Below are 24,625 nucleotides of genomic sequence, written 5' to 3'. Positions count from 1 at the left end.
CCATGTTGTTCCTACTGAGGGAAAAGTTAAATGTGAGGCGTCATGAGCTGTCTAGTATGTACCGCACAGTATTTATTTGGCCTTTGTTTACAGTTGTGCTCCGGGCGTAATGATAAGTTAAAAGGACAGCATCAGAGTCGTCTTTCCTCCCACTTAAAGGACAGAGTGGTCCCCAAAATCATGGGCTGAAGCACTGAGCTTCTGCAGGGGACAGCTAACATTGGATCAAACTAGTTTGCTTCCTAAAGGTTGTTCTTAAGCAGCATGCAAATAAAGTATTTTTTCTTTAACGATGAAGTACTTTTAGGACAAATAAGGTTCTCCAAGTGTCTCAGAAACACCAAAAAAAAATGTCACCAAATAAATAAAGTCCTAAAGTTCCCCTATAAATACAAGGTAACAGCATTGTTTTCTCTATGTACTATAAATAAAGCCCAACAGTGAAATGCTGTACCATAGTTTAAAATAAGATAATGCAGAGACCTGACTCTTCTTTGGAAAAATATCCAGTCTGTTGTTGCATCAGAGGAAGTGGGACACAGAACAAGCAATAGAAAAACAATGGGGGAGAATAAATAAACTATACCGAACTGGAAATAATGGTTTGCAGCATTAAAATGTTTATGCCTGAAGTGAAAAGAAGATCCACATGTATTAATCAGAAACTAATTAGCTTCTGATTGCCATTCAGCCTTTCTGCATGTGAGAGTTTCCTGATTTGTAGGCAAAACTTCAAAACATCACAGACCTAAATTCACAGCAAAAACATTTAAAAGGACTCATTTTGAGAACTCAAGAAACAAACTTGGAAGTGTCAACACAGAGGAGAAGATACAGAATGAAAACAAGAGACTAACAATGAGCGGAATCCATCTGATCTACAATGTAAACCATGTGGAAAAATAGTCATAACTGGACAGAAATGGTTTAAATTCAAACTGAAATCTGAGAAATTACAGCGACATTCACACACACACACACACACACACACACGCACACACACACTATATCTTTGTCTTCGTTCTAACCATTGCTAGTACATTCCTAATCCTGACCTAAACTCACTTCACACCTTAGTCCTAAACCTAACCCATAACCTAAAAACAGCACCTTTTGTTATTGGGCCAGCAAATTGGGCCTCATAAGTAGCAGTCGGACATTATAACATAGTATTTGCTGGGAAAATCTATCAGACACAAGGCCACGCACACACAAACACACATTTATTGTACAAAGTCCTGTTGTCATTAAATGTTCTGGAGCTTCTCCAGGCGTGAAACAGGCCAAAGATTAAAGGGAAAAAAATCTACAAGGATGGGAAGCAAAACCCGACCAGAAAGTCATAAAAACAGCATCTCATATTCCACCCTGTGACAGATCTTGTTCTCAGTGCAGAACGCGGCATGAGGCAGTAACACCTCTGTAAACGCTGCTGCCAAGAAAAAACGATGACGGGTAAAATACTAGATTTATTTTTTGGTACTGTCAAAACAAATTGCGTTTGCTTTGCTGTTGCTATAAAACAAATATCACATATTCAGTATATTTTTAAAAATTACAGCATTGGAGGCTCCACAAGTAATGGGTATTTCACCCATTGTCCTGCAGCAATAAAATACCTGCTCTTAAAGCTGAGTTGCTGCAAGCAGGAAACAAAATGACACAGATCTTTAAAAACAGCAGGTCTTGCAGGGTGTTTCCTGTTCAGATACAAAGTTGGGCCTAATCCTACAGCGAGGAACCAGAATGCGAGACGCGACGCTCAGGAAGCAGCTTCTCCTGGAACAGCTGGAGTCAAACTGAGCTACATACACTGTAGCTCCAAACTGTGGCAACATGTACCGATCAAGCTTAACATTATGACAACTGACAGGTGAAGTGAACATTTTGTCCTAGAAGTTGTAAGATAACTACAACTACAGTAAACCAACATCTGTGTGAGTCCGAACTATGGAAGCATAACTTACAAAACTCAACAGATCTGCTGCTAAATACTCGCTGCCAGAAAGTCCAGCTCACGCTCAGAGGTCTTGTGGAGTCCAGGAGGGGTCGAGGCTGGCATGACACCACACTATTAGGTAGGTGGTCATAATGCTATGCCTTATCGGTGTACTAAGTGTATTGTCCTGCTGGCAGTGAATTCTTTTAGTATGACGGCGCACTTTGTGATATTGCAAAAATGGCTCCTGGAGGTTTTGAAGCTAAAAGCCGTGTCCTAAATCTGCTGCAAAAACAAGTCTGAGACATTAAAGTCCCACCTTACAACACAAGGTACCCAGTAACCAGTGTCCACTCTTGTTTAAGTTTTTCTTTTATGTTGTGTATACTGTAGGTCATGTTATAATACATGAATAATTTGAACTATATTATATTTACATTTATGCTAAAAAAAAAAGAAAGAAAAAAAACCTTAACAAGCACTGGGTCACAAAAATATTTTTTTGAAGGAGCATATTTGTCACCAGTCATGAGGGTTTTATCTTTCATGCCATCTTGATTAGAGGGGAATTCTGGGAAATATGTCCAAGAAACCAGCTGAATGTCACTCATTACTCCGGGGTATTTACAACATGATCCTTTGTGACATTAAAGCATGAGCTTCACTGTGCTGGGGCAAACCACAGGCCTGTGATACTGAAGCTGGAAGCATATTGTAGTGATATGTCTTGGCCTTGAGATCAGCAACATGTCACCTTCAGGATACAGACCCATTCAATGGATTAAAATGTTACTGAAAGAAATCTTTATCACTATGTAGAAGCACATTATATAGATGTGCTCTATGGATGTGTGAAAGCCTTCATTTCCTTTAATTGTGATGATTTTCTCACTTACAGGCCATGAAAACGTGACATTTAAAAATAAAATAATACATCAGACCATAAAAGAACATTTAATACAGAAATGTGGACTTAATAAAAAGTATATTTAATACTTTATTAAAAGGTTATTTTCAAAGCTACTTTCAGCCTCATCTAAACATGTATTCTAATTTACTGAATGTGATTGTATATTTGTATGAAAAGGCCCCGATTGTACGCAGCTTCGTAAAATGCCCACAAAACAAAACTATCAACTTAAAACTGCTTCACATTTAATTGTGTAAACTTCTGAATGTGAAGGTAACTTAATACAATCTCTAAAAATCTGTCCCTCATTATTTTTAATAATTAGCAAATAAGAATAATTCTGATGATTTTAACCGTTCTAAAACAAAGAAAATGTTTAGTTAAATATTGCGATGATGTTTATATGCAGAGTAGTCTGCTAAAACGCAATGCTGTTAATACGACTTGTTAAGACCTCAGCTCATTAGATATTTCAATGTACTTCTAGTTAGTTGTGTGCGTCTTGCCTGATAAACATAGCACCCTGAATGCACCGGCTCAAGTTTCAGCTGTCACCACCTCAGCAGCTTTATGGGAACAGCATGCAGGGCAGGTTACAGGCAGGAAGCTACCACAGCCAACACGTGTCTCTTTCAGTGTAAACAACATTGTTTAAAAAAAAAAAAAAAAACACACACACACAAAACCAGATTCATTAGGTTACAATAATATACAAGACCTACGATGCATCTTTGCAAACCATCCACATTAAGTGGGTCATGATGCTTCAAATTTGGCCTGCACAAATTGTAGCTGCACAGGTCACTGACTGGTGGCACATACATAAAATCGCAAAAAGTGCAAACAACAGGAATCAGGAAGAACTCATTAAACAAGGAAACAAGACAGAAAGTAGTTGCATTTACCTAGAATACATAAGTAATGCAACTAGTCTATGTACCATATCAGTATTAGCTGAGCAACATGTTCAATAATGTGTGGCACACAAGCGTTAATTGTCGTAATGTCTCAGTTTCCAAGTTGGTCACCATGGTAATATTGGTGTGTAGTGCCACATGAGGTGCCTGAATGAAAATTACGCACTTCAGCAGAAGACAAATGGATTGTTGTTGTGTACACATACTTCTGCAGGTGAGCTTCAGCTGTGTGGTGTGTACTAATGGCGAAATGTTTCCCTGTGCCTCAGTGTGTGCAAGTGTTTATTAACACTTCCTCTCACTTCATCTCAGATCAGAGCTGTTTCCATTCAGGGTCACGGTTGTAAATATGTTCAGAGAAAGCGGTGAAAAAGAAAATGAGCGCTCTCTACTTGCTCTGTACGGGCAGGTTTTCAAATCAAACAAGTTTGCAGGCTGCAATTTAGATGTAATTCTTGTCACAGCAAGTGAGAAACTGAAGTTCTGTGTAAAGTTATCCGGTGCACCATGACGGATGACACAAGTTGCTCTCCACCTTGCGCCCCATTGGCCCAAACGCCTACACCAACAACACAATTAACTGTTTGTGGCAGAGACCTGCATTCCTCGCTGCCAGAGAGTCTCCAGATACGGACACTTGATAGTCAAGAGTGGTAACAACGAGAGAAAGTCGTCATCTCGATAATAGCATTGCTATGGAAACAGTATGGAGGCGTTATGTGTGTGGGAAAAAGCAGCAATAAAAAAAACTCGGGGAAAGAATAAAGGTGCCAGAATGCAACCAGGCAGCATCTGTAGAAATAAAGGATACACAGCGGTTACTGTGGAGATGAAGGTTTTTAGTAACCAGGGTAAAAGCACAGGTTGATAGAGATTAGAAATTAAGTATATATTTTCTAAAATCAGTGGTAATTACAGCTTTGAAAATAATATTTTCAGTGGGTATTTCAGGGGACATTAAAAATGTATCTAATAGAAAGAAACAATCATTTACACTGACTTTTTTTCTTTTTTGCATTGTTGGAAATAAGTTTTTGCAAGACTGAGCACATGAAAAGAAAGAAAATCTTAGTGGAAGAAGGCAGCATCTTTAATCCTGCACTGGCACTGAGAGAGGTAAAACCTGGCTCTGACATAATCTCCATTTACATTTTGTTTGTGATCTTCATAATTTAAATACTCACTGTTTTTACCCTTCTTTACAGCTGCTTCATCTGCAATGCAGTTTTGCTAAATGCTTAACTCTGAAATCAAGACTACTCCTCGCCAACCGGAGTCGGACTGTTTTGTTGACATTCCCTTTAGTGCAGCTCCATCTAGTGGATGCATAACGTAACTCCAGCCTCTACTGTAGCGTCTATTCTATGCGCTTTATAATGTGGTGCGCCTTATATATGAAAAGAGTTTTAAAATAGGCCATTCATTGAAGGTGCGCCTTATAATCCGGTGCACCTTATAGTGCGGAAAATATGGTAATAGGAAAATGGATAAAGCTAGAAGAAGATCAACAGGAAAAAAAGTCACTGGACAACAATAATCCTAAACATACATCCAGAAGTAAATAGTTTAGATCAAAGTATATTCATGTGATGACCCAGTTGAAGTCCAGAACTAAACCCGATTGGGACTCTGTCGCTTTAAATGGCTCGTCAAAGATGATCTCCATCCAATCTGAGATTAAATAAAGAAAAACTTGTAATTCTAGCATCTATGGAAAATTGGTAAAGAAAAACACCAAGGAAACATATTTGAGACCCCCTAAACAACATGAAGTACAGTCCCTTTAAGTGGACTTCAAACATTAAAAACATGCTCTAAAACTGAACCTGAAATTGTCTTTATTATTGGGCAATTTGCAATATATAAACCAATGAATAAAACATAACTCCTGAATGGTTGAGTAGTTGTATATTGCTTAAATAACAATGCAGATGACTTGCAGAAGCAGATAAATCAAAAAAGCTTATAGAAAGATAAGGAAAAGGACAAAGAAGAAGATGAAGATGAAATATGGTTATTTATTAAAATCTAACATATTCTTTATGGAGCTTATTCAGTTTTATTCTTGCTCTGACTTAACATGGACTGTTTTGCATGAAGGGTTGAAATAATGCCGTCTCATTTTTTGTGTGCACGACGATGCCTTTGTTTGCTGAGATTACTTGAATTTTCTCAAAACCTGTCAAAAATGCTTCACATTGTGAGAGTCTTCTAAACACAATTAGTTTAATCTGCAGTTTTTGATGATTATTTAAGGATATGCTACATCTCTCATTTTTAAGTAGTGAGCAAATAATAGACATGTTTAGCACTCAAAATGCAGATGCCTTTTCCACTTAACTACTGTAATAGGGACTTTAATAATCACTAAAATGAAAGTGAGTTGAATTATTGTTAACATAAAAACTGTACTTAGAGCTACACCACTAATAATTAATATTTCTTGTGGATTCAGATTTAAAGCTAGGAGGCGTGTGAATAGTTTCGGGCTTGAAATTATGTTTTATTTTGAAAACTATAAGGTTCAGTACAGTTCCGCTTTATTCAAGTCTCAAATGTGCAATTAATGTTACAGCAAGTACATATTTATAAAAAGATAGGTTGCTCAGTAAATCTAATCTTATCTTTGCTGGTTTCTGCACCATGTCCTAAAAAACATATTTCTTAAAAAAACACATCCAACTTGCAATGTAGGATTTAACAAACGTGTCTGTTTAGAAACAACGATGATTGTTTTCGTAAGTGTGGTTTGGAAGGAGGAAAATCAATGTAAATCATGTTACAAAACATGACTACAAAAGTAGCAAAACTCGGAAAACAATCTCTGAATGAAGTTCTGTGAAAACAGCACAAAGAGATTATCTATGTGTTTAAATAATTCTCAAAGATGACATGAGGTTAAAATTATTCTTACAGGCTTATGGTAAATATATACAATGCTTCAATAATGTTTTCCCAAAGGTTTTGGGGATCATCAAGGTATGTTCTGGAAAAAATAAGACAAAATGTAATGTTACCTTTTGCTCCGCAGTGGTCATTTCTGCTCGGTCCCTTTCTTATGGCCAATGTATGACGAACAGTAAACTCAGCTGTGGTAAGCCACAGTTAAGTTATATTTGAACAGTGGGGGAAATCACTTTTTCACACAGGGTCATGTATGTTTGGATTTTTTTTCCTCTCCCACAATAATTAACACCTTCATTTAAAACTTCCTTGTGTATGTACTTGTGTATGTCTTTGAATAATGTTTAAGTAGATAGCTCCGACATGACGTCACACCTCATTTTTTTAAAGGTGGGTGCTTTGTTGGCGGAGTTTGAAAGTTGTTTCTTTAAATGCACAGCAGGTCACAGCACAACCGATTCCACCTTTGCAGGAGCACCGCAGGACCTCGCCTTGGTCAAAACATTCCCTCATCTCTAAGCTGACAAAGCACAGCGCACATTTCATGGCACACATGAATAATTGACTTTAAGCGTCTCAGACAGTGACAGCAATTATGACACTCATAAATAATACATCGGGCACCGTGATGCTACTCCTGTAAAGCTGTGCAGCTTCAGTTTCATCAGCAGACATCAAGGTGGCAGGAGTAAAGACTCACATTTTCAATCTACAATGAGAAAACGCTCATCAGCTCAAACAAATAAGTCAAAACCTTGCTAATCAGTGGGTCCACGGCGCCCCCTTGTGGCAACACAAAGAAAGACCACCACAAAGTACACTCCAAACACACCTCCTGGGTTTCTCTTTGCTTCTCTCTTTTGATCTCCTTTCCAGTCTCTAAGGACTCTCATTTGCTTTCTTCATTTTCCTATAATTGTGCCTTACTGATCCACAGAGTCTCCTGTTTCCCCCCAAGGGCTCTAATGCACACCCACACAGTTACTCATCCTGCTTTCTACACACCAAACCAAGTGTTTGATGGCAGCTATATTCCTAAAGACATGTTGTAAAAACATAATTAAACAGAGAAAAGATGAATCTTCCACTGACCTTAAGCACACACCTATTATTACAAATGCTTCATATGTCCAAAGATATTACAAGATGTCGTTTGGAGCTGTGGCACTTTAGCTCGGCCAGAAATGGAAGTCACCTTTAACATCACTTAATAGATTTATAGCACAAGATTGCGTGTGTGTGTGCGTGCGTGCGTGCGTGCGTGCGTGCGTGTGTGTGTGCGTGCGTGCGCGTGTGTACGTGTGTGTAAGCGTCTTGGAGAGTAATAGCAACAAGGCTGAACTTGGCCAGGTGCCTTCCCTTATGTGTGGGAGAGTAAGATGAAGCTCTGCAGGGGTTGTTATCCTTATACAACCTCATTGAGGCTAAAGGAGAGATGTACCTCCTAAAGAAAACTTTATCAGTCCTCATCAATAATGGACAAATACTAAGACAGGGGAGGAGGGCCAAGCAGTGGGATGCCAAGACCAGAGTAGAAAGACAGGAACTGAAAAACGTATAATTGATCAACCAACACTCACTAGCATGTATTCTAACATGCTGACAATATTGCTTTGTTAACTTGTAGTCATATTCCGATTTTCAGAGTCCTGGTTCAGACTTCTCACACTTGAAAAGAAAAGCCCTTTTATGAGCTGGGAAAGCTTTGGAGATAGGTCAGCCAAGCAACAATCCGCACTGACAGCAGCCTGGCACTATTCCTGAATGAACATGTCAATAGGGCAATCTGATGTCCTATTGATTCACGGCACACAGTCAGCTAGTGCTGACATACGTGAAACACCAAAGTTGTGTGTATGTGCTGGGAATAGTAGGTGACTGCAAGAAGAGTTTAATCATTCTTAAAGCTGTAAAGCCAATTTATTGAGTGGAATCCAGTAAAAATTGTGAACTAGTTCATTAGTATCTGATGAACCAGAGATGTTTAAGTTCTTCAGTACTTTGGGAATAAGTTCCATTAACACTACACTGCTGGGAAAATCAACTTTTTCTTTGCAATGGAAAATTTACTGAATAATATTTTGAATTTTAAAAACTGTAGTCGAGTTCTGGAAGAGGATTGTCTTACATGTATTTTAATACTTTCAATACCATAAGCCTTGATGGAGCTTGTTGACTTATAAAATATTAATTTTGAAAAGCTTTTTTATTAGGTGAATAGCAGGGCTTGTAGGAATTTTGTGAATAATCATGCAAATGTACGTAATTTCTAACACTTCTGTTGAACGCTAATCAAAATATTCATTTCGCCTGAGAATGCAAAAACGGATTGAGGAAGTGAAATTCCTTCTTAAAACACTTGAAACATAACATACATAATCATCAATATTTTGCACATAGAGATACTTTAACAACTTTTCTAGTTACAAAGAAGAAGGTGATGCTCTCTGTCTCTTTGTCCAGAGTAATTTATCACTTGTTGCTTTCAAGCCACAGGTGTCACAGGATCTTAGTCGCTCTAATGGCCTTTGTGTAAAGCCCTTCACGGTTTAACACACCCACCTGCATTTATACAAGACATCAGTATACGTCAAGTACTTTCAGCACAATCCCCTTCTCTACATTCCTTATGTACTCTAATAAAATACAAATATTTTTTTTGTCTTGGCCAAAAACCATTAAACATGTTCATAGTTTGAATTAGTGCTTAATTCAGCCTCAGTGATCAGAACAAGTTAATCAATGCAGAGAATTGAGCTTAAATTCTCTAATAACCATAATTACGTATGTAATGTGGATATGCGGTTGGACGCCAGTCTACACACAAGTGCACGACGCAAATGTAGGTTTCTGTGTCCGTCTGAGCAATTAAGTATTCAAAAAGGACACCAGCTCTTCTGTTAAATATTCACTCGTTTTCCAAGATGAATAAAGGATGAGCAAATGACGCATTTATCTGCATGTGTACGTTTGCGCGTTCGACCCCAAGTGTCGCGATTGTGTCGGTGTGTGCTCACTCGTTCTCTAGGAGCATGCCAACTGTGCTCAGTCACCCATTACAGCCTTCAAGGAATAATTGTAAACCACGCTCACACACCTACAAAATGACTACAAACAAAATTAAACCTGCGGCCACAAACATGTAACACAATAGAGAGGGAAAGATTGCTTGTTGCTGATCATAATTGAGGTCAGGGCTCTGCAGAACAATCAGATTCTTCCTCACCACAATTGTTCATATGAAACCTGAAAAAAAAAATCTTGCATCTGCACCCTCACACTTGATACAGCACATTTAGATAATCGCTCTTCTCCTGGCAACTGACAAAGACTGACTTGTAAATTTGATTTACAGACAAAGAGGCTTGATTTATTACTCCATAGGACACCTTTTTACTGATCTAGAGATGAATCTTCGCAAATGTTTCTGTTCAGGTGCTTAGTTTTATGGACTCATGGCCATAGAAGAGATTGGAGAATTAGATTTCATTTAACTGGATGGGGGAGAAATTTATTTTGATATAGTATATTTCTTAACTTTAAATCCCTCTTTCATTGGTGTTTTCATGTTGCCCATATCGACAAACAAGCAACCAGTGCTTTAGACTTTGTTTTATGGTGTTTCCATCTGTTTGGCACCATAAAGCAAAGTAAAAAAGGGAGTCCCTGGCCAGTTTCTACTTAAGAACACAGGCAGAAGTAGACAAACGTTTTCAATATGCACAGTGCAGTGAGGAAAAGCTTGTAGTTTGCAGTAAAAACACATTGGAGCTCACATGACTTGGTTGCTTTTGTTTTAAGTAAGAATAAGAGAACACAAAAACTATTGGTGTTCTCTCAGCCTGTTGTGTTTTAGCCTACTAAACCAAAGTGTTTGAAATTCACCTATGTAGATAAACCACTGTGAAAAAAATTAAAATAACAGCAGCAACAGTTTTCTAACTTCTGTAAATGTTACAGAGCAGTGATCCAGCTATTGCGCTTCACGCAAACAGTCTGCACCTGTCCCTGCTGATTTCTTAAATATCTGACACACTAGGGAACTTGTCCCTGCCTTCTGTCACTTCTTATTCCTCCACTGTCAGGTGGAGGTATAAGTAAGGTCTCCCTTACTTCACCCAAAGCGTCAAAATCAGCTCTTGTTGTAGTAGTTGTGTAATCTTGTTTGAAAGGAGGCGTCTCCGCTTCAACTGCAAACAAAATTAAACTTGCAGCCACATACAACTATCCGGTTTTATATCCAGAGGAGACATAAATATTTTTGAGAAGTGTTTATCAGACATGTTGTAAATTTGTATGACTCTTCACAAAATACCTACAATAATTCAATCAATCACAGTGCTATACATCATAAAAGCACAAAAACACAGTCATAGAAAAAATCATACCATCAACAATTGAAACATTACAAGTCAAATGCATAAAAAGTCCTGCACTGAAATTGGAAATGGCTGTCCATGGAGGAGCCTGTCTGCAGAAAGGTGCGGCGCCCTCTCTATGACCATTTTATTAAAGCATAACGAAGGATGCAGGAACAAAGTCTGGACCCCAGCGAGACGTAAACGTAAGCAGGAGTGTCCCCCAGATGGTCTGTGGTGTGTGAAAGGTGAGTGCAAATATGAACGTGGCCATATGCCGACTGTTCAGCTTTGGGCTTGTGCTTTGCAAACAACCCTTAGCGTGTGAAGTACTACTGTGCTTATGTCAGAGCATTTCTCTCAAATATCTTAGGCATGAACTACAACAAAAATATGCAAAGTTTCTGTAAATACTGTGGAGTTACAGTCCGCAGAGAAACTCACAAATACAACAACTGATAATTAGTTTGTTATGCATCTGTAGGTAAAAATGCAAATACATCTGAAGATTTTTTTAATTATTATTGTATTCTAAAGGGAATTCTTATTACACGTTAACAGATACTTATTCAACATCTTTTTTCATCTTTTGACTAAAACATAAACTTTATGATGTCAACAACGCTGCACATTTCAGACCAGAAATAAGCCTGCACACTGAGGGGCCGTAGCGTGAGGACGCAACTGTGTGTGAGGGCATTAACTCCATCACCTTTAAATTGCTGTCTGGAAGCAGGCTTAGCTCGTTTAATCAGAGGGATTGAGAAGCATCCAGAGGGTCGGAGAATCTCACACACGCACACACCATCAATTTATGGAGGATGTTTCACTGAATTTTAGTTCATTCCTATCAAATCAAGTTTTGGCAGTACATTTTTATAATTTCCAGTATACTCACCTCACAGAGTGAGTGCGTAGATCCCGCGACACACAAGCACAAACCATATGTCCTGTAATATGTCTGTCTGCCCCCTAGAGGCTTACATGTCACTTCACTTCCTCCCTCAAGCCTTCACTCTCCTCTGTATCCAACAATATCATGGGCTTTTGATTAATCTTTCCACTTGGCTGATTGAATTGATGCCCTTTAATTCAGTGAAAGTAATCAAAAATCAGAAGAGTGCTTTTGGCTCACTGGCATTTAGGTTAAAAGGGGATGTGCAAGCTTTCTGCTTTTTGTCTTTTACTAGAAAGCATGTTTTTTTTTGTTTTTTTTTTCTCCCAGCTTCATAACATCACATAAAAAGCATACCAGGCATTATGGTGTATTTTGCAAGTTAAAAAAAAAAGCAGAAATATCCCAGAAAATGTCACAGGAAACTGTAACAGCAGCATCTCATTTCACACGAACAAAGCAAATGAGAAAACAGACAAAGTGAAGTCAGAGTGAATCCAAGCTGTGTTGTAGAAAGACATGTGCGCTGGCTGGCTGTCGAAATCCACTTCTGAAGCCTTTATTTTAGTATATAGCTTTCCTCACAGGCCCCACAAAGTACTACACATAGCAACAGTATCTGGTCCTCATCATTACATAATTAGTGTTAACATTGGCCGCATCGGCCTGGAGGAAATGTTTAATGCTCTGAACTGAACAACAGCCAACTGTCACCACAGCTTGTAGCCTTAACACTAACGATAAAGTAAATGTGTGTGCATGCAGAAATGCTCCATTCATTTGCTTGAAACTTTCCGAACTGAAACGTTTAGGAAGAGAACCATCTGTTCTGTCTCTGAGCTGATTAAAAATTTGATAAAAAATTGCACAAATCTTGATAATGATTGCTTTTTGTGCTCCTGTTTTATTCTGTTTCTGAAAATTTTAAATAAAAAAAGGTTTCAAGAAAACATAAAAGAAGCCCCTCACATTTGAAAGGTAGGTTTTTTTTAACATATCAAGGCTTTTACCATGAGATTTCGTTGATGCATAAGTAGGTATTTGCAGGTGTTGCAGTTACAGTTTGATACAGTTTCTACTCTTTGACAGAAAAACGTGTCAACTTGAAGACTAGCTGTTTGAAGATGCCCACCCCTGATCTTTTGCTGGGCACTACCATCTACCGGTTGAAAGAAGGTTAAACATTTTTTCCTCAATTATAAGAAATAAATATTTGTATGAAAATATTTCTGGCTGCCACAAAGTGAACACCTCCCTTTTAACCTGGGCACCATCACTCTTATTGAAATAATGTTACTGTTTAAAATTTCAATTGGCCAGCATGTCTGACTGCAGACTAGTGACCTGACTAATAAATAGATTTCCTCCACAAAGTAGTGAAAGGGCAGATGGTGACTACTGATATTTCTAAGAGTAGCACACCAAATCCATAAATCACAACAAAGTGGAGAGTTTTTCATTAATGTGCCGTTAGAAAGCTTGTAAAGGTAGAAGGTCAAATGAAGGCAGCAAATATGAGGAAATCCTGGAGGACAATTTGTTTCCATTTGTAGGAGAACTGCGGCTTCAGAGGACATTTATTTCCCAGCAAGACAACGACCCAAACCGTCCAGCTGAAGCTACACAGATATGAAGACAACAAGGTGGAAGTTCTGGAGTGGCCTACTCAAAGCCCAGACCTAATTCTGATAGTGTATTTACTAAATACTGATTTAAAGCAGTTGAATATTTATGAAATCACTTATTTTACATCACATATTATTTCATTATTTTGTAGAAATTACTTTTCACTTTGAAATAAAATAATTTTTTGTAAAAATATATATATATTCATACATTTATATATGTCAAAAAAGCCAAATTGTGTGGATCATGATTGATTTGCAAAAGCAATAAAAGGAGTAAAACATCCTGGTGGTTAAGAAAGTGATGGCATTGCATATAAATGTTCCTTTTTGTTGTGACTTTGATCAACAGAGGAGTCTTTACTACTGATTCTCAATTATTTACGAGCCATTATATTAGGCTCCTGTAATCCCAAATGTTTAGGCATACATTTGCATGAGTTATTGCAGGACGATCTGGAAAACATCAGTTCCCATAAGCAGGTTGGTGCAGAATAAGATCTTCTTAATTTCTTGGCTTATTAATGGAAACAGCTGCCAGTCTTTTTTTTAGGCCAGCGCAACTATAGCATAGGTTTAGGTCACGTTATTATTACACCGACTGTAATACGTTCAAGTATGTTGGCAGAATTTAGCAGAGAATTGAAAGAAAGCCCTGGGGGATAAACGGACTATTCAAATAACCAAAGCATACAGTCATTCATGGAAAAGTTAAGCCGGCAACCTCTCTAAATATAAGATCCTAATGCACACACATCTTAAAATCACAGAGTACAGCCCCCTGTAAATGCAAACACAATATTTCTGCAGGAATGTCATTTAAGTGCTATGATCTAGAGTAAATCAAGCATGAAAAGGACAACATAAAGATAAAATCCCTCGTTCTGCACAACTTCTTTTCCATCCTACCAAAGACAGCTCAGTGTGTGCAAGGCAGCTACATGCTGCTTCCTTGCCTGAGGGTTGAGCAGCGATCAACTGTCCTGGTCACATCCACTCAAACCACTCACTAGAACCACGATGCCTACTCACAGACATGACAAACCCTCTGAACGACGACAAGCACAGAACAGTCGTTTCCACCAGCGGCGTAAAAACAGAAACTGGATTACATTCATAGCAATCATTTTACAATAGACCTTTAACAGGAAGACTATTGAATCCTGTTATCTAGTGCTGACATTCTTATTACAGTCAATTATTAAGTCAATCGGGTAAAAACCTGCTTTTAAAGTGCAGAGTTGAGCCAAATTATTGCCGACATGATTACAGTTATGTTTCGATTGTGTGTCCAGAATACAAAGCTGTTAAAGTTAATATAACATTAGAAGGTGAAAGGGGCATTTGATGCAAAATATTAAAATTTCTATTCACATTTAATGGAAGATTACTTTATTACTTTTATTTGCATTTTGTTAAAGTTTTAGTTTGTGTCAACTTTAATGTATGTAACTCAGTAAAAAAAAAAAAATCTAATTTCTTTCTCTAAAACTGTTTAAGAACCATAAATAATTAGATTTAAAGTTGGCTCAACAGTCCATATAATGCATTGTGGACAGCATATTCAAGTGAATATTAAAGAACATTAAAGTGCATAAAACGAATGCAGGAGTGATTGTAGATCTTGCTCTGAAAGCTTGAAAGCGCTTCACACTCAAAATTCTTACTTCATTATCTAAACTGTGAACATTTTACTTTTTCTCTTAAATTAATTTTCACATAGAGACAGGAGATATTACACAGCCCCTTTTCCTAACCTACACACTGATTTCAGAGGGAGCGGACTGCGAATTAAGAAAAAAAAAAAAAAGCCAGGTAGGGTTACCTGTAGACCATCCCAGTCTGACTCCTCACAGTGTCGTGCAAAGACAGCGAATGGAAGTTGAGGAACTCCTCCAGCTGTTTGAGCTGCCCCACATTGTTGGCTTTGTTTGTGGTCCACAGCATCACAGGGGCATAAGACTGTGACCCTGGTCCCATGGACACCTGCTTGATCAGTCTCCCCTGACCCAGGCCCTGGTTCGGGATCCCGACTCCGCCAGGACCCCTGGAATTCTTCTGCTTCGGGTTGGGGATCTCCGGGCATGTTGCTTTGTACAGGTACATCTTCAAGCTGTCTTTGCCACTTTATCTTCTCTTTCAGTCTCTCTTTTCTCCTGTTTGTGTGCCCCACAAACATCTAAGCTCCCAGTAATCCAGGTAGGCCCCTCGCCCACTCAGCGCCACGCAGAGCTGAGGAGGGGGGAGTACGTCGGCTTTTGATGAAAACCTAACAGTAGAAGATTTATCTCCAAACAAAACACAAAATGATTTTGTGTTTTTTTTAACTCTCCAATTTAAAAAAGAGGAAAAAAAAGAAGTAGTTTAAAATACTCCGAGGGAGAAAAAAAAATGCAACAAAATGAATGGAATCCGATCAACGAGCAGGCAGCCGCATGTCCACTCAGTGAAAACTGTTTTTTTCCCCTTACATGTACATCTCGATGCGCTGGGCCACATATGTTGTCTGCATACAAACCCCACATGTAGACACAGAGTGGCAACATGCACTCACAGATAACCCTGACTCTCCCCCCCCTCTTATCACTCTCACACACACAAAACATGCACTCATGCTGTCACTTTGCCCCTTGCTCAGCCAGACTACAATATAAGCTCAGTTTGGTTTTGCTCCCTGTTAAATGGCCTGGGAATCTGGGACGTTATTTTTCTCCCTCCCTCCACTCCCTGCCCCCCTCTCTCTGTCGTTCTCTCTCTCCATTGGTTTCTTTTACTCCCTCATTCCTTTTAGCTTTTTTTTCCCCCTCAACTCCCTTTTATCCGTTCTCCCATTCTCATTTTCCTCATCATCCTTCCTTTGTCTCCCAGTATTCCCTACATCACGAGCTCTTTCCCAACTCCTGGTTTCCTTTCTTGTCTCCATCTCGCTCTTAACATTTGTAGGTTTTGTATGGGGGAGGGGAGTTGTGCCCCATATATTAGCTTTTTTCAAACGTTTTAATATTACAAAGCTACTATAAAAAGTTTTTCTTAAACATATATTCATTTGTTTTCGTTCTTATCCTATGTTTAATTCCTACCATTCCATCTCCTTATCTGTCCTCCTATTAAATTGTACTGGAGTTTTGTCCACAATAATTAAAAAAGAAACAAAAAAAAACTCTCAAACACGCTGTCGTACATAGCCAGCAGCATGTTATGCACAGTTTCACCCTGTTGGAGGACATGTTTTTAATAAGGTGAACCACATTAATAAAGAGGGGAAGCTGCTTTTTTTCTCTTTGCTTACACACACAAACACACACTTCTGGTCCTCTCATGAGAACGTTCAGTGACATCATGGCTGGTCCTCCAGTGAATTGTAGGAATGAAGAAAAATGCTGTTCTCCCATATGAGGAAATCTGTGTCCAGATACACTCTGTCACTCTTTCTGCAGATCCGCACATGCAGGCAGATGATGGATGTTTTCACTCATGCACCGCTTCAGAATAAATCCACATTTACTCTTTGGTTTCTTAGGTCACTGGTTTTTTTTCTGTAGGTTTTCATAAAGGTGTGGCATTATGCACTTTCCATGCACACTGTGAAATTTTACAGTAGAATCAAATGCTGAACATCAAACACAACTTAAACGAAATTTCACTTCACAATTTTACTCCTTGAAAATGGGCCTGTGTCTCTTTAAGAAGCCTCCATTTTCTCGACATTCACATAATCACAGCAATGCTCCTCCGTTATGCCGTCTACAATCATTCGTAGGAGCATTGCACAGAGAAGTAGTCCGTATCATAAGCTCAGCAGACGCACATGTTCCGCCAGGTGTCTGCTAAATGCTGCTGCCGCTAGTCTGGAGGAGCTGTATGCGGTAAGAGACTGCAGCTCCAAAGAAGAGCTTTGTAGAAAAGGTGAGAGGAAGTACTTGGCCACCCTGAGTGGCTGCAACAAGAGATTAAATGATTTCTCAAATGTCCATGAAAGAATCAAAACACATTAGGTATGTCTTTGATGAGGAAATAACATTATAACATGATATAAAGAATGTAAAGATCAGAAATGGTGATTTATATTTAATACCCCTCTGCCTCTTTAGGGGGAGAGAGGTAAGAATGTATCCATTCTTAAAAATCATCATTTAAAACCTGCAAAAAAGTTTACTTTTACTACCACAATACAAGATTCCAGCGTTGTCTGTTATCTATCCATCCATCTTTAAACTCGTATTATTGTTGTCGTCTGTAATAAATTCATAAACAGCGTTTGAAAAGCGTCGTATCATGAGATGAAAAATGTGAAGGCATTCTCACTGGGCCCCAAAATGTTTCAAATTTCAGGTCTTTGACCTTCTTAGCAAACAAAAGTGGTTTGCACTTATTCAGTCATGACCCCCATTATGCCTCAGAGCCTCCATTTTTTTTATTTTTTATGCAGCATAGATATTTATAAACTAAAAAAGGTTTTCAGCATTGCCAAGGTGAAAGCGAGTGCATGCACATCTGAGCACACAGAATTAAGCAGAGAGGTCGGTGGAGGCAGGAGAGGGGTGGGGGGGCAGCTGCGTTTGTTGTCCAGCAGGGTCGATGGAAAAACTGATCCAGCCAGGCGTCAGGAATGTCAGCTGAGTTTATGCAGTGCCTAAGTGTGTTTAGCATGTATTTATAGACATGGGATCCATACAGAGAGAGGCTTTGCATGGTCACGTGTTCAATAGTAAAAACTAAAAGTCTGTATTATCAAAACAGAAATTGATTTTGGTTGATGATGTTTTGTTGCTGCTCCTCTGGATTATTATTTTTTTTTTTTTGCCTCACTTCTGTTATGACTTCAGGCGTTTGCCTTCGAGCTGCTCATCATGTGTATAGGTGAGCTGCTGACAAGAACACCAAAAAAGGCAGAGCAGAGAAGCAGAGGGGGAGGCCATGAAGAGGACCATCCAGACACAAACTGAACTCCGCTTCACAGCTTTAGACAGTCAGGGTTCTGTCTCGTTTGTCTCCGTCTTCGCTTATTGTTCTACACATTTCCTCTCTAAGCTTCTACATTCAGCTTCGTGCTCCTTGAGACTAATTAGCTGTCGTTTTCTATCTTTTATTTCTCCCCTTTCCTCCCCCTCGTGCTCGCTCCCCCAAGTGAATCGCTGTTATAATCATTGTGCTCCATGACAATTATCCAGTGTCCACAGTGGGACAGAAATAGAACGAGCAGCACAGAAAATTGTTCCTCTTGATTTTCTTTTAGTGGAAAAGATTAAACATAGGATGCTTTACAAGAGGTTGTTGAACACTACGGGACATAAAAATGTGTTTTTACATTGTTTACTGGAACAACTAAGTTTTTCTCCTCACCATTTGACTGAGTGGCTGAGATAATAATGGCAGCGATCAGTCTCCTGCCCTGAGGGACTGTCCTGCTCCTGTTTAACACCAGTGTCTTGGCCTACATCATCCATTAAATCCCATTGTTTATTGAAAGTCAAAACCTTAATGAAGACCAGTGAGAGTAGAGTAAATGTTGCATTATCAAGCTAAAAACTGTTTGGTAAAACAAACATTAAGTGCAGCTTGACAATGACATCCATTTTAGGAGGTGTTCAGAAATCTCACCTTAATAATGTATTGTTTTGTTGAACAAAACCCACATTAATGTAGTTACAAATCTCAGCTGCATTTAAAAGTCCAAAAGCGTAGCCGCCGCACGAGAAACATGCCAATGTTGGCACCAGCTCCACGCTTCATCCAACAGGTTCTACAGGAACACGTGCTGCTGTTCTCTGTGCAGCAGAGTCATGTTTCCACAGCATTGTCACACCTGCTGCCAATGGTATTAGGAAACCTAATTCCACTGCCTTGTCAAAGTAGATGAGCGATATTGTTGGCTCCAGTGACGGACTCGCCAACTTGAAATTGGACCAAAGCCAGACGGTCCAGCTAACAGCAGCCTTTTTTTAACTACTTAGAGCATATATGACAAGAAAATAAAAATAAACACCAGAATGCAGTTGTGGTTAGAAGTTTATATCAGCTCACAGGCATGTCCCATTCTTTCTTTAGAAAATACAAGATACATTCTGCAATTTGTAAAACAAGAATGTGGATAACAGAGTTGGTTTTATCAGAGCTTGCCTGTGTCCCACAGGGTAAGAATAAACATATTTGGTTAAATATTCCTTAGCAGTTTACAGAGAAACCACGTGCTTTCAGAAAGATTCATTCATTCCTATAACAGTTGTGATGTGTGTTTGGGATCATTATGCTGTTGCAGCACACAAACCAACACTGCTCTCCTCAGAGGAGATACAAATTGTTAGGACAATCTGGGCCAGATAGTTTCAGCTCATAGTACTACGGGCTTGGGCTTCATTAGAAAGTTATAAATTGCAAAGGTTTTAAAATATTCTTTAAAAAATGAAAGGGGTTCCTTTCACATTGAAGGGAGTTTTGTTTTAACGTCAAACTGAAAGAGAGCATCGGCTCAAAAATAAACACCGTCTGGCTCGACTGAAATTTGCAGCTGTTATCGAGCAACCAAAGAATCAACATAATGCTTTCAAAGCAACACTGTAAAAACGTTTTCGGTGGTTGCATCGTGCCGACGGTCTGTTTTGATGCCAGAGCTACTGGTGCATTTCACAGAGTGGATGGAAAAATAAAAAATGAGAGAGTACAATCTTTACCTCTCAAATCAGCAGTAAGACAGTTGAAACGTGGGCTCATCAGCTCAACAATTTAAAACAACTCATCAAAATTGGTTTTGGAATGGAAAACCAATTTAACATTAGGTTTCTGAAACAGTCCCTGCTCTTGCTTTGCTGAAGGTGTGTGGACTAGCCACAAAATTGGATCTAAATCAGTAGGTTTCCATCCCACTGGAACAAACATGTTCAGTTGTTTGAAAATGCTGAAGCCAGCTAAAGCAGACAGCATCAATCTTTCTAGCTCTTGGTTCCAGCTCTGAATGTTGATTTATACTTTGAAAAACCTTGCTGAGATATGACATTTTTCAACTATAAGGGATATCTTACTGATAAGCACCACACAGAACCTCAGAAAAATAAATGACACATCAATCAATAATCTACCAAAACTCAAAAACCCATACAACTGATAATTTCCCACACTGTTAATTAAATATGTTATAGCAGATTATGTTGATCATGCTTCCTAATGGTCAACAATATGAGTTAGGGAGAGTTCATAAATATTCCACCTTTGTCAAAAGCAATTAGGTTTTCCACTAAATTAGAGTGGGAGGGGAGGATGGGTGACAGAGGGAAACAGATATTTGTGGAGGAGTTACACAATCCCAGGGATTTCCCTGGTTGTACTCTGCCCCAGTTTTTATGCAGAGTCAATGGAGTGCCAAAAATTGTAGAAGTTGCTCTGATTTAAATGACAGAGAAAACCCAGTCCATTTAGCATCCATGTCAGGGTCTCAGAGAGTAGAGCTGGCAGGCATTTTTTGCGAGTGGCTGCGAACGTGTGCATGTGTGTGTCTGACTGGCAAGAACAGAGGACGTGGGAAGATTTAGCTCAGAATTTTCCAGGTCCTGACCTGTTATCAGATGTTTTACTAAGAGGACAGAATCTTTACCAAAATAATGCCGTTCAGACTAAATAAAATTATCAGAACTAATGGGAGTTTTTTGTGTGTAATAATGGGGTACAGACAGGAATGCAAGAGGTCTTGTTGATCTAGCTGTGGCTCACAGTGTGAAGTCCTTTTTATTGGTGGTCCATTAAGCTCATCACTTCTAAAGCATAGCTACTAAAGATAATCACCCCATCTTCACACTCCTCCTCCACCTGTCAGGAGGAGCTCTTAACATATGAGCCTTTTATGAGCCTGTAAATAAAGATTATGAGAAGTGTGTAGCCACAAACATGTCAGCAGGACTCTTAGATAACATCTGAAAGCCTTGACTAAAGACAGAGTGCTTAGTTTTATTTGGTGTTTGTGTTGATATTAATGACTTGGAATTTTCTTTCAAATTTAGTAAATAATTATTTTATTTAAAATGAACTGTTGGATCTACTTTCACTCTTAGATGCAAGAGGAGTCAGTTCAGGGGTACGAATGCCTAACTTTTGAGATTTTCCATGAACGACTGACTGCAAATACATCAGACAGAGCTAGGAATGCCTATAGGACACTTCAGAATGAATCAAGCAATTGGTTGAGAATACCATTTTTTAAGCACTGAAGTAATGTTGGAAAATATTTACAGTTAATTAGAAAATTCAAGCCTTTACAAGCTCCTGATTCTTCCCATAAGGACTCACTGTGTATGGAGGCTTTGGTGCCACTTTAAAAGAGAAATATTGACATTATATGCATCTGTAGTTTCTAGCAACATAAAATGGGAGTGTTTTTCTCCAGTAACAGAACTGATGATTCTGTGACCCTTAGTAAATATTTTTACACATGAGACACAATATTTGTCTTGTTTTTCATGGAACGGAAAGCTCTAATTCCTTTTGTGAAAAATTTTATCAAACAAAAGCCCAAACCAAGGGAGAGGAGTAAAGAAAGTGGAAAAGGAAAGAGAAGAGGGAACGGGCAACGTGACAAATGGATGACTTTTGGGCTCTAGGCTTGAATAATTGGGCAAAAACAAATGAAGCATTTAAATCAGCAACAAAAAAAAATGAAATGAGACAAAACCAGAGGGTCAGACAAGGAGAACGCAGAACTAAAACAGTTTGCATAAATAAAAATTATTAGACCAGACAATATGAGGAAAAGCTATTACCAACATGAGATTCAACAGTGAGCCATTCATCTGTGCTCGGTCAGTCACACCCACAAGAATCAAAACAGTCGCTTCAGCCTCAACATGTTTTGTCACCATGGCGGTCCAAGATGTCAACACAGCCAAATCCAGCAAGACAGATGCAGGCTAATAACATTATAGCCAGATCAGGTGACACCAGTGTAATCTGGAGGTCACTATGTCCGGCATGACTTGTACAACACCCAAATGGATGGTTGGACAGACGGGTAGGGAAGCACATGCCATCGGATAACACTGTTGGTCCAGCCCAAACATTGCTAGATGCACACAAAACCGTACTGATTACAGTATTCTGTCTGGAGAGGGAAAACACACCTGACACACCTCGCTGAGGCTATGGTGTCTCTTTACACTCTCAAGATTTAACTGACCTGTAGGGCATGCCAGTCTTATTTGCAACGGTTTCCTCTTTGCCCAGTCCGAACATTCGAAGGTACCAACTGGTCTCCAACTCTCTGATCAGCGCTGCTTTATGCCTCTGCTGCGCCACCTTCTTTCCGGAGAAGGAATTGCGCTTAGAGTCTTGGGAGTTGCTTCGGTGGGTTTTGGAACCACTGAGAGAGGCCACCGACTGTCTTCGATGCATATTTGGAGGCTGGTGTCCACCACCAGGCCCCCCAACACCTCCTCCGCTGCTCCGCGCTGCTAGCATGGCCCGGGAGGTTAGTCCTTCCCTTCTTGGGGAAGGTTTAGGTGAACCAGAAAAAACTCTTGATTTGCACTGGTTTTAACCTTCTTCGTCTTCTCTTGGTTAAGGATGGTGTTCTCTGTTTGTCTGCCAGTTTTCAGACTGCCCTATGGTTGATTAGTCAGCCATCTTCTTCACCCCTCTCCTGTCTTTAAGGTTTGTTAGATCTCAATTCTACTCACTGCCTTTTGACTGTCTGTCTTTGTCTGTGCAGTGTTCTCTCTGTGCTCTTATAGCCTCATCCAGCCTGAAACTAGATCCTGGTTTCCTTGTCTCGTCACAGCCTGCTCTGACCTAAAAGGAGGCAGCCAAACATGCCAGGGCGTCAACAATGCATGCACTTACTCACTCACACAGACTGCATACATGATACCTGTGCACAAAGGCACGTCCCAAAATAACACAGAAATTAAAGAAAAAGTATTATTAATGCAATTAAAGTGAATGAACACAGATGGAATAAATAAATAAGTGACCACAAGGAATAAATAAAGTCATCTCTATTTAAATATGTCTTTAATGCTGCCGGAGCGTATGCATAGATGCTTACTATAATTAAGACACAAATGTTAGAGAGGTACACACATATGTGTCATCAGCATCTGTAATGGCTCTATATTTATGCTTCTCCTGGACCACCTCAGAGTCTTAACACCATTCTTTGTGTAATAAGACACATGGGTAGTGGGGGAGAAACTCTAATTTACATCTTTGTCAAGCAGAGCAATGTAAAAGTCTAGACACTTTTCTTAAACTCTGAACAGACACAGTAATCTGATATTTCTACTGCTAGTTTATTTCTTTCTCAAAAATCTAGTAATTATTTTTACTCCTTTTTATTAGTATGAGAAGGACAGTTGCAGCAAGAAGGTCCTGGATTCGATTTCTGTTTCTGTGCTGAAAGGGCCTTTGGATGTTTATCCTGTGGTCCCCGGTAGGCAGGTCTATGGCTCCCCACACCCACTACTGAACCTTGTTACAGAACAGCCTTTATACACAAGCATGCTAAGGCTCACTGAGGTGTTTTTCAAATTATGCACTTAACAATGGGTTGCGGTATCTACTAAGTAGGCCTACTAACTTGTTCCATATACTTTTCAGTAGATGGAAGTGATGTTATTATATATACATATTACATGATACTTTTAGCACTAGAAGCACCCTTGTTATTCTAGCTAGTCCTTATTTCTCTCATGTACTCTTATCTACTTGAATGGTGCCAGCTGATGAAATTAATCATAATAGGTAGGTATTGCAGACTTTTTTCTTTCCTCTAACACTGACAAATTCGGCAGAACTTTGAAGTAAACTAAAAGGTAAGAACAATCAAATTATTGTACCACTTTCAAGGTTTTAAGTAGTAAAATATTCCATTTTACCAGTGACAGGGTGGGTTGAAGGAGAAGACTGTGCAGACAACAGAAACAGCATTTAAACTGCAAAGTGTGGATAAGCTACAAACATGTGGCTAGCTATTGCATGAAATTCTGCATCCACTGCTATTTTGGACTGGTAGTAAATCTGCTAACAGACATGGACATGTGAACGCACTCATGCATTAAACAGCTCCTTGTGGTCAAGCTCTGTGGACTGAGAATCC

General features: G+C 39.1%; 1 protein-coding gene across 2 annotated transcripts in view; it reads right to left on the bottom strand.

Moving 5' to 3' along the window:
- kcnab1a (potassium voltage-gated channel subfamily A regulatory beta subunit 1a) overlaps nt 1-23,224 on the bottom strand; it is a 97,335-nt gene extending 74,111 nt beyond the window's left edge. Inside the window, exon 1 of one of the 2 annotated variants that reach the window (XM_008425314.2) lies at nt 22,709-23,224. In XM_008425314.2, coding sequence (XP_008423536.1) covers nt 22,709-22,989 — 281 coding nt within the window. In that variant the 5' untranslated portion in view covers nt 22,990-23,224. Of the gene's footprint in view, nt 1-15,373; nt 15,870-22,708 lie in introns of those variants that run through there. The other variant, XM_008425315.2, reaches the window with a different exon arrangement.
- Between the last annotated feature and the right edge of the window lie 1,401 nt (nt 23,225-24,625).

Source organism: Poecilia reticulata, linkage group LG13 (assembly GCF_000633615.1).
Source record: "Poecilia reticulata strain Guanapo linkage group LG13, Guppy_female_1.0+MT, whole genome shotgun sequence".
NCBI classification, from domain to species: Eukaryota; Metazoa; Chordata; class Actinopteri; order Cyprinodontiformes; family Poeciliidae; genus Poecilia; species Poecilia reticulata.
The sequence above is the reverse complement of the archived record's forward strand: the minus strand, read 5'-3'. Positions and strand labels throughout refer to the sequence as shown.